The sequence below is a fragment of the Centropristis striata genome, chromosome 12, assembly GCF_030273125.1.
Source record: "Centropristis striata isolate RG_2023a ecotype Rhode Island chromosome 12, C.striata_1.0, whole genome shotgun sequence".
Classification (NCBI taxonomy): domain Eukaryota; kingdom Metazoa; phylum Chordata; class Actinopteri; order Perciformes; family Serranidae; genus Centropristis; species Centropristis striata.
Window position 1 is genome coordinate 13,397,132 of NC_081528.1, and position 10,275 is coordinate 13,407,406.

The 10,275-nt window shown below is 38.7% G+C and overlaps 1 protein-coding gene across 1 annotated transcript; it reads left to right on the forward strand.

Moving 5' to 3' along the window:
• The first annotated feature begins 1,383 nt into the window (after nt 1-1,383).
• Nucleotides 1,384-7,236, forward strand: lrit3a (info leucine-rich repeat, immunoglobulin-like and transmembrane domains 3a). Its single transcript, XM_059346972.1, has 4 exons — nt 1,384-1,571; nt 2,948-3,414; nt 5,578-5,883; nt 6,128-7,236. The coding sequence occupies exons 1-4, from the start codon at nt 1,456-1,458 to the stop codon at nt 7,153-7,155; spliced, it is 1,917 nt and encodes a 638-aa protein (XP_059202955.1). The 5' UTR covers nt 1,384-1,455; the 3' UTR covers nt 7,156-7,236.
• The last annotated feature ends 3,039 nt before the right edge of the window (nt 7,237-10,275 follow it).

Here is a 10,275-nt window from a genome sequence, read left to right on the forward strand (position 1 = left end):
AGTATATGGTCATTATGCATTTGACCCGATAGTATATGTGAAGGATCATTCTAACTATTTTAGATATATACGGTTTCAAGTTATTATAAATAATGTATTATGACATATAGTATAAGTTTGAAAGTTAGTACAAGGATCAAAAGAGGTACAAAATCTAAGTAACCAACTGGTCTGTGTTGACTATAGGGTTGTACATAGTGTACTTTATGTGTGTCTGTCAGCACTGAACAGTATCTAAACGTATGAACAGATTCCACAAAATGTCCAGTGTCGTTGATTTGATTTTGAGGGTAATGCAGAATTTCGTAGTCAAGACTAAAGAAAACAAATGAAGATAAGACATCAGATCCCAAAGTTCTGTTTGTAAAGCCACATAATCTGTTTCAATTAAAATCTAATTGATAGGATAATGTCCCCTGCTATGCAACCAAGATGAAGGAGTGTCTATAACTAGAGGAAGAGTGAATGTGCATTTAAGATTTAAGGCAAAGTTTTATTTTAAAAAACAAAATAAAAATAAAAACATGTCGTGCAATGCTTAAATTTCTTTCAACATGACACATGCTTGGTATAAAAAAACTCTTAACCTATCTGAAACATTTAAGCCAATCCTTAAAAAATAAGCTAAGAGTAAAAGCTTTGTTTGCTAACGTGTGCACAAAACACTATGAAAGGGATCCACCACTGTGGATCTGTCATCGGCAGGCAGGTTGAGTTTGGCCCCCTATCCTAAGCCACTGGTCCACTCAGTCAGGTAATAAATCACATCCAAGATTACACTTTACACCCTGGTGCCAGACAAAACTCACTCACACATCTTACATATGGCCTCTAGCTCAATATTGCATTTACATTTAAGGAATGTCTAGAGAGCCAGGGAGACTTGCATCAGAATTTAAAAAATAAAACAGAAAACCTAAACTCTACAATCAAGCCCACAGTGTATTACGAAGGAAAGGTCATTGGTTTTAACTAAAAAGTGCTGGTCCAAGCTTCCAATGGGTCTTCCAAAGAATTTGACACAGGTTAAGGCATGAACATCAGTGAGTTCAATGTAAAAGAAAGCACTGGTGAGGTTGGGAGCTGAATGGATTAACAAAGGCGTGGCTGGATCACCTGACGGGAAACCTCTCCAGAATGAGCTGATTAGCACCATGTCTAAACGACTGGCCCTGCCTTGTCTAGCTTGCGTGACCCTGTCAAACCCAAGAAATCCTTCACTAATCCATCACCCTCCACCCTCCCCCACACAGTCAATCTGACAGGTGACCTGTACTGTAATTAGATCCTCAGCCTGTGTACCGTTGCCGCCGATGGACTTTGAAAGCTCTTTTTATTATTCTCCATTTATTTTTTTGCGGGGGAAGAATACTTCTTCAGGCTCTCAATGAATCCGGATGTCTTTTTTCCTGATCTTTTCTCAATGTGAGAACTGTTGGTGCATTCGATGAAAACATGCGTCAACTTCTCTATGTGCATGTATTCTTATGCTGCCTCAGTACGGCTCATCCCTTCTGTCCAGCCCAGTGCACCTGTGTCTTCCATGGACGTACCGATGGAGCAGGAAGCAGGTAAATCATACTTTAATTGTGTTTTATTTACGCACACATGCATTGAAAAACAATGGAAGACAACAACAAAAAAAATCTATTTAAGATAGCCTAATTAGGTCACCTTCTCTATACCTTCACTCAGAAAATAAAATATAAATAAAAAAGATTCCTCTTTACATTAACCCCTCACAGTGGAATCTTAAAGTCTTGAAACTGTTTTTCAGTTGCTTATTTAGCAATAATGACCTATATTTAAATGAGCACAGCATTAAGTATGACTGCACTCTAACCACCTGGAGAGTGAGCCGTGTTAAATCGCTGGAAAGTAAACAGGATGCACTTAACAAGTTATATTTACATGTTTAGTAAGATGCACAAAGCTATAACCTCTTGAGCCATCCCATCTCCATTGGTGTGAAATAAAAGGGGGAAAAATGGGCCATTATTTGAATGAGCAACAATTATCTAAAATGCAGAGTTATTGTACTGTAGCATTGAATTCTGTATCTAAAGTCTATACATGTACTGTAAAAATACAGACAAATATTTCAAAATGTCCCACAGTACAATGTGCACAGGTTGTAATGACCCCTATTGACATAATGTGTGTTCCCTAGCATGGTACCAATCCATTTATCCCTGAGAAAGACCTAATGGTCTACTGCATAATTAGTACTTAATAGCGCTGACCCCTGTTCCATAATGCATCCCTCTCTTTGCACTCAGATTTGGGCAACAAAGAAGTTCAATGTTCGCCCATCATGTTGACAGGTCAAACATAAAGAAGGGAAATGCTAGAAAAGTAGCATATCAACGAATACTATTTACAAATCTCTTGGGTTGCATTAGTTTCTATCATGGGGATTTTCACTAAGAAGTTAGACTACAGTGAGAAGTTTTAATTTGCCAGTTGTAAAACAGGGGAAAGGTCACTGTGGAGGTTGTGATACTAGTGAAAATTACATTATGTACAGTAGGGTTATCAGGACTATTGATACTATCATCATGACCACCAAAAGCTCAAAGTCATAGATAGCAATCATGTAATGCTAATTTAACTCTTTCATTGTGTTCCAATGGTTCTCTTGTACGTGGAGCTGTTTGTGTGACTTTGATTTGCCTCCAGACATTCCACCTCATGCAGTGGAAGAAAATCAACATGGTCACTCACTATTAATGATGATAGTGATTAGCGCTGACCTTGCCATTGTCATGGGAAGTGCCAGACTACAGTCATGCCAGAAAAAGCATCCTACATCACAACAGAGAGTCAGGATTGATGAATGGATGGATGGATGAATGGATGGATGGATTAATAGATACTTATACAGAGTTTTGTTATATGACTATAGGATATGCTCAAACCATTTAACTCATGAATCTTTCGTTCTCAGATCGGTGCTCTGCAATGATCCAGACATGTCTGATATCCCCGTCAACGTCCCTGTGGATACAGTCAAACTTCGGATTGAGAAAACCATGGTACGGCGAATCCCAACAGAAGCTTTTTACTACCTGGTGGAGCTACGCTACCTGTGGATTACTTACAATTCCATAAGCTCAGTGGATACTGCAAGTTTCTACAACCTCAAAGTGCTTCACGAGCTGAGGCTGGATGGAAATATGATCTCTATATTTCCTTGGGAGTCTCTTAGAGAGATGCCCAGCCTGAAGACGCTGGATCTACACAACAACAGGATCACCAACGTCCCCATTGACGCAATACCTTACTTCCTCAACATTACCTACTTGGATTTGTCCAGCAATAAATTGGCCACCTTGCCCTCTGAGCTCATGGATATCTGGCCCCCCTTCAATGGAGCACCCATCTCTACTAATACCTCCCAGAAAGTTGTGTTAGGTAAGGATGAAACGGCTGTGTCCGGCTCAGCTTAGGGCCAAGGCAGGATAGTTTTGGGGTTATTTGTAATTACCTCAGGAACTTTATTCCATCACCTGTTCGTCTAGCCAGACTTGTTCGGACTGACTCAAACTTGCCCTCGTAGTGACTGCCAGGACAAATTAGCTAATTCTAAGTAGTGGCAGAGTTGACGCTTAATGTACATAATCAACTACTTGTCCTGATTAACGGTTGAATGTTATGTCAAGGGTCAGGAAGTCACGGTCAAGTTCAGCAAAAGAGAAAAACTGTACATCAAATGTACAATCTTCCCATTACCCATGCAATATAGTCACCTATACAATCGAACAAATAAACAGCAGATGAATATTGTTCAAGTCAGGATGACCTGTGACTTAATAATTTCCAGTTCTCAAACATTTATCACAATTTGTGATACCCCCATGGTTAGTGTCATAGTTCTCTCTGAACACAGGCAATTGCAGTGGTAACATTGAACTCTTGTTAAATGTCCATTAAAGAACATTCTGAAAACCATAGTAATAAACTGAAATTGGCAGTATTTACAGCATGACAAGCAAAATTTGCATATGGAGGTTAGCTTGTTGCTGCAAGAAAATGGCAAAATGCTTTCAAAAAAAACCCTCAGAATCAATTTATACGGCTAACACTAAAGTACCAAAGTTGAAACAAAAATGAACAATGATCCAATTGTCTAGTATACATACAATGTAACACCCCTGGATTAAAATGAGAGAAATGTGTTTAGTCCAAAATAAATGTTCCAGGGTTTCATTATTTCAGTTTTATTAAATCTTTATTTATCTCATTAGGGAAGTTTAGACTGTTGATAACAGAGTAGTATTTTCTAATTGTCACAAAAGCATTGCTTTTGGCATTTTCACTGAAATATCTAGGTGCTTACTTACAGCACTGTGCTCCATTGCTGAATAACAGCAACACAAGGCAGGGGCAAGGACGGGATGAAATATTCACAGGAGAATGTTGTTTTTGTTTTAAAATTGTCAAAAAAGTCAAAAATCAGAGAACACTCCCAAAACCAAACCAAAAATGATATAACTTGAATCAATTTACAGTATTTCCTGCTATATTCTTTGTTGGATGTATTTTTGAATTACATGTAACTGAAAGTGAGAAGGTAATTTTCTTTTAAATTACATCAACCAAGCATATACAAGAGTGAATGTTTGTTCATGGACGATGTGAGGGATATTGTTAATAAGCTGTATAAGTGCGAGCTAGCTTATCCGTGCAGAAAAAGCTGTCTGTGTGCTGTGGTGTACCTGAAGGAGAAACAGGATTAGGATGTAGGAAAAAATAAACACTCCATGCTGAATTATACGACAGCTTCTTTGGCATATCCTAAAACCATAACCTGCATTGTGCTAGTAAAAAGGAAGTTTGCTCACATTTCGTGATTCAATTATTTATTATTATTTTTGAAATATACTAAAAATAAAATATGGTTTATACTTAAGATTTGAATTTCACCAATGACTTAGGACATGGCATATAACATATCAGAGTTGTCACTGATCTGTTGACATTTATGCCAACAGTAAGGCTAATGGAAATAGTGTGTTGCCACAAACTAGTGGGAGGCCACAGCCAGCTTAGGTGCTTTGCCAGTGTTAAGCCAAACTAAGCTGGTTAAAGGGCTTAAATATGCACCAGCACATGTGCTTACCTATTGTGTGCAGCAGGTGCTTACAGCAATTTGTAAGGGAGTATATAGGGGTTAGGATCTTCCTAGTTGTCTTAAAATTGAATTGCCATGACGCCTGAAAATTATGTGAATTTTCAAAAAAAGAAAAAAAAAACTAAATTCAAATGTATACATGTAATCTAATGATGACCACTATTTGTTTGGCATGACATGGTGAGGGATCATTAGCGGTTAAAAACCAAGCAATAAAAAATAACTTATAATAGCCCTGCACACGATTTGGCAGTTTGGAAACTATTTTAGCAACACTAAATTCATATACAGTAATCAATAGGGTTTCTTAGAATCATAAAGGTTTTTTTTAATGTCAATGGTTCATATTGCAAATGGTGTTTGGCTTCTTTACGGTTATACTGCCATCTGTCCCATCTATTCTTTTCATTATGATCCAATTTGTCTTATTTTTTCATCTTCAGGCCTCCAAGATAACCCCTGGTACTGTGACTGTAAAATCTCCAAGCTGATTGAGCTTTCCAAAATGACTGGCACACCGGTGGTTTTGATGGACCTTTTCATGACCTGCAGTGGACCAGAGAATCTGGCAGGTGTCCCTTTTCAGCGTGCTGAACTTGACAATTGTGTGAAACCATCCGTTATGACATCTGCAACAAAGATCACATCCACTTTGGGCAGTAATGTTCTCCTGCGATGCGACACTACGGGGTTTCCAACGCCAGCTCTTTACTGGGCTAAATCTGATGGCTCACAAGTCAACAACACAGGTATAACATGCAGACACTAAAAGTTTAGGAAATTTAGAAAGCAAAAAAACAATGCTTTTGAAACTTAGTAATCTATATAAGTCTAAAGAGACTTTAGTAATCTATAAATTGATTGTAGATTTTCATTGCCTGGTGCATAAAGGTGTGTTGTACTAGAGCCAGAAATTCACAATCTATTAGGAAAGCTGTTTAAGACTTAAGACTTGATCCATGTTGACTTTTGTGTTCTTTTTCCACGCTATAGTCCAGGAGTCACCTGGAGATGGCATCAGATGGTCCATCATGAGCTTGCATGGAATACTTTTCAAAGACGCCGGGAACTACAGTTGCAAAGCTAAGAATGTTGCTGGCAATGCAGAAGCTACCATTTCTCTCTCGGTTGCCGGTGACCTCGGTACCACCATCCCTCCACTGAAGCCTAGCATCGAAACGGAAGCAACAAGCCAAAGCACAACATTCACACCCCCAACGGTCACTCCTGACTTGCCCATATTCACAACCACAGTTCTTCCAAGATTATCAACAACATCTGCTGCCCCTAAGAAGATGAGAACTACCACCAGCAGCAGTTCACAGAAAGGCTCATTAAAACAAGGAAAAACCCAGCAAGGAGGTAATGGGAGAAAGCTTGCAGCTGATGAAAAGAGCAAGAAAAGTGATGCAAAGTCTGTCAAAGACCTTAAAATTGTAGAAGAAACATCGGACACTGCAGTGTTGCTCTGGACAGCAGATGGGTTACCCAATGATGCCCCACTTACAGTCGTATACTCACCGTATGATGAGGATGACTCCAAAAGGACATTGGAGACTAACGCTGGCATTGGGAAAGTGCTCCTAGAAGGACTGTCTTCTGGGATGAGGTACTCAGTGTGCCTCGTAGCGAAAGGTAGCGCTGCTGGAAAAGATCCTTGCATTGACTTCTACACGCTGGACAATGTAGAGGATAGTGGGCAGAGCCAGTTTTTCATCATCGTAAGCGGCATTGCCTGTGCTTTGGTTTTGTCTGTTATTGCACTGTTGCTCTACAAGATTCTCGCTCTGTACTGCAAGGGACACAGCACACCTTTGGACCCAGAGGAGCTTGAAAAAGACAGCTATGTCAAGTTTGAGACAATTTCAATGAAACAAAGGACCTTGAATCCTCATCCAACTGAGCTTTGGGCAAGGAGAGCGACTCGTGAATCAGAGCGAATGCTCCTGTGCTCCAGGTCGAGCATCGACTCCCAGATGACGTATAAGAGCGACAGTTCCCGGTCTGAGTATCTCTGCTGATGCCAGGAATCCATGGCCAATGTCCAAACGGCATGCTAGCAACATGTTCTGCCTTTGAATGACACTGATTAACTCTGAAATCATTCATAAATCTTTATAAATATATATTAATTTAACATTTGTTTAACAGCGCCGTAAAGATATAATTTGCTGAATTGAATGGTGAAACATTTATTTGGGATTTTCCATCAACTGCAAATCTATAAAGATTTATATAATGATTTTAATGAATGAAAAGAAGTGTAGTTAACATGAATGGGAGGTTGGGTGTTCAAAAGTACCTTTGTTAAAAGCCCAATCGGATCAGTCAATGACTGTCTGATCATTTATTCAAGTCCTTATTTATTACGGAGCCTTATATTTGATAAAGACCTTTGAATGGTTGTCACTACAGCACAGCACCTTTGTTGGACTTATATAACGTCTAAATAGTACCGTACAAAGAGCCTGTCTGCTGTGTGAGGTGTTTTATTTTATACCCAATGCCAAAGTTTAAGTGTCAGATATGATTATGTGGCGATGGTGTCAGAGAAGACCCATTATCCACTTCCCATCACATTAGCAACATCGTTACTCAAAGCATCAAGCTGATTGTTGCCTTAATGGACAAGAGAGTTTTGTCAGTGTGTTTGATAGAATATGTCTCGTCTGATAAACATTGCCAGTTTCTATGACTTTATGTATACACTTTTTTAAATAAACTGAACAATTGTTTAATGATATATGTGTTGTGCCATCTGTGCAGATAGGTGCACATTAGTCTCCTAAATATAATTTTCATAAATGTTCCCAATGAGCTTTTCATGGGTATTAATTTGTATATTTAATAGAAAGGCACTAAAAAAAAATCACATTTCTCCCCCTTTCCAGTTTACCAACAATCTTGTAATGCCATCAAAATACGTATTGCTATTTTTTGAGAGGAACACATTTTAGTAAATATTACTCAATGTCAAAACTACCACCAGAAACACTGCCCCATCACAAATAAATAAGACTATTACTATATATAGAGAGAGATGTTTGTTACATTTCACCATCCAACTGGCGTAACCATAGGGAACATAGGAGCCCAGCCTTGTCCCAATTCTTACAGGTGATCATATAATGTCAAGAACTGGGTTTTAATCTTCCCTTTATTGACTTTTTCTGCATCAAGACATAATCTTTCAAGAGAGAATATGCACCTGCAAATGCATCTCTGAACCATTTATTCCCTTGGAACCATTAAATTATGTATGAACATTAAAAATCGAAATTATTTTATTTTGAAATTTGTGCAGTTTTGATTTCTCCAATAATCTCCAAAAAAATCCATAACAACAGATTGCACACACTTTCTAGACCTAACCAGGTCAAACTAATTTCCAGAGCTACAATGCTCATTGTACTACTGTAGTACCTTCATCGCCCTCTCCTTATTAAATGCCATCTGTGATCAGCAACAAAATTAAGTACACCTATTCGACTGCTTGTTAATGTTGAAGGCATGCAGACCTGATGAAGAGGACCTGCTGAATTTCAAAGTGAGGGAAGAAAGGTGATTTAAGTGACTTTGAACATGCATGGTTGTTGATCTGAGTATTTCAGAAATATCTGGATTTTCCCGCACAACCATGTCTAGGGTTTATGGAGAATGGTATGAAAAAGAGAAAATATCCAGTGGGTGGCAGTTCTCTTGTGCATGACAGTGGTCAGAGCAGAATGACCAGACTAGCTGGAGATGACAGAAAGGCAACATAAACTCAAATACCCACTTGATACAACCAATATACAAAAGAGCATCTCTGAACACACAACATGTTCAACCTTGAAGCAGATGGGCAACAGCAGCAGAAGAACACACTGCCACTTTATTAGGTACACACTTCGCTTAATAAAGCTGCTAAAGATTGCCTGCAGAAACTACATATCTACTATGAATCAAAAACAATACTTCATATAGAAGCAAAATGTATAAGAGAGGCTAAAGGGGACAGAGACATGTATCACATATCACAATCTCAAATATGAACCAGAGCATATTCGTGTTCATTGTGAAAATCAATGGGTCACAGTTGTTTTGCTTTGGGAACATCTGAACAGGCATTGCCGTAGATCCCACTGGAAAACTGTTCCCATGGATACCTCTGTGCCACCAGCTGTATGAGCCTGTAGTATTAAATAATCTTTAATACCAGCTATGTTGTCATCATGGCAACAACCGGGCTGTTTATAACCAACAGAATGAACGGATGTTTGACGAGGGTTGGGCTGTTAATGATGGATAAACTATGAATGGATAGACAGGCAGATGAAAAGATAGCTGTCAGAGGCACGAGGGCTAGGAGGACAGAGAGGGAAAAGAGAGACAGACAGACAGACATAATCATAATTTCTTCTTTAAATGGCTGTGGTCCATGTAAATAAATCTAGGCAGGGCAACTGCAAGTGAGATACTTCACTTCTCTACAGGCTTTACAGCCACACCACAAATCTCCTGGCAACTGGGACTTGGCGCCGTTCTAGCAGTCCAGTGGAAAATTGGCCACATGTTAGTAGTGACAGAATTTATAACAACAAGGCTAGAAAACAATATTTTCCAAGGATTGTTGTGGTTGTTAAGCCATTTTGTAACATAAGAGATAAGTGAGTCTAATGTTGGAAAACGATTTGCTTCCAACATAATGTTAATGTGAAACAATAAGCCTATCCTAACCAATTTAAGCCAGGGGTCATGCATAAAGCTTTAAAGTCAGCCCAGTCAATCTTAAACCTGCAATGCATTCACTTCCCACTCATTCAAATTACAGCAAACATTATATCCAAATATACAAATAAACAGCCAAGTAATGTGAACAAAAACATGACATAATTTATTGAAATGATTACCTGACAAACTGCTTAACATTTGGCAGATATAAAAAGTCAGCATCACATTTTTTAAATATAGAGATATAATGCCTAAAATGCTTTGGATTGTAGTTGCTTGAAAGGGACTCACTCAGCTGGAATTAAGGACAGGAAATTATTTCCTCTACTACAGCAATGACATGAGGTGGCATTTAATAAAGCAGCAGCATCGACACTCTCGCTGTTTCCTAGCTACCTCTAGATTCCTCTACCTGATGATTCAAACAC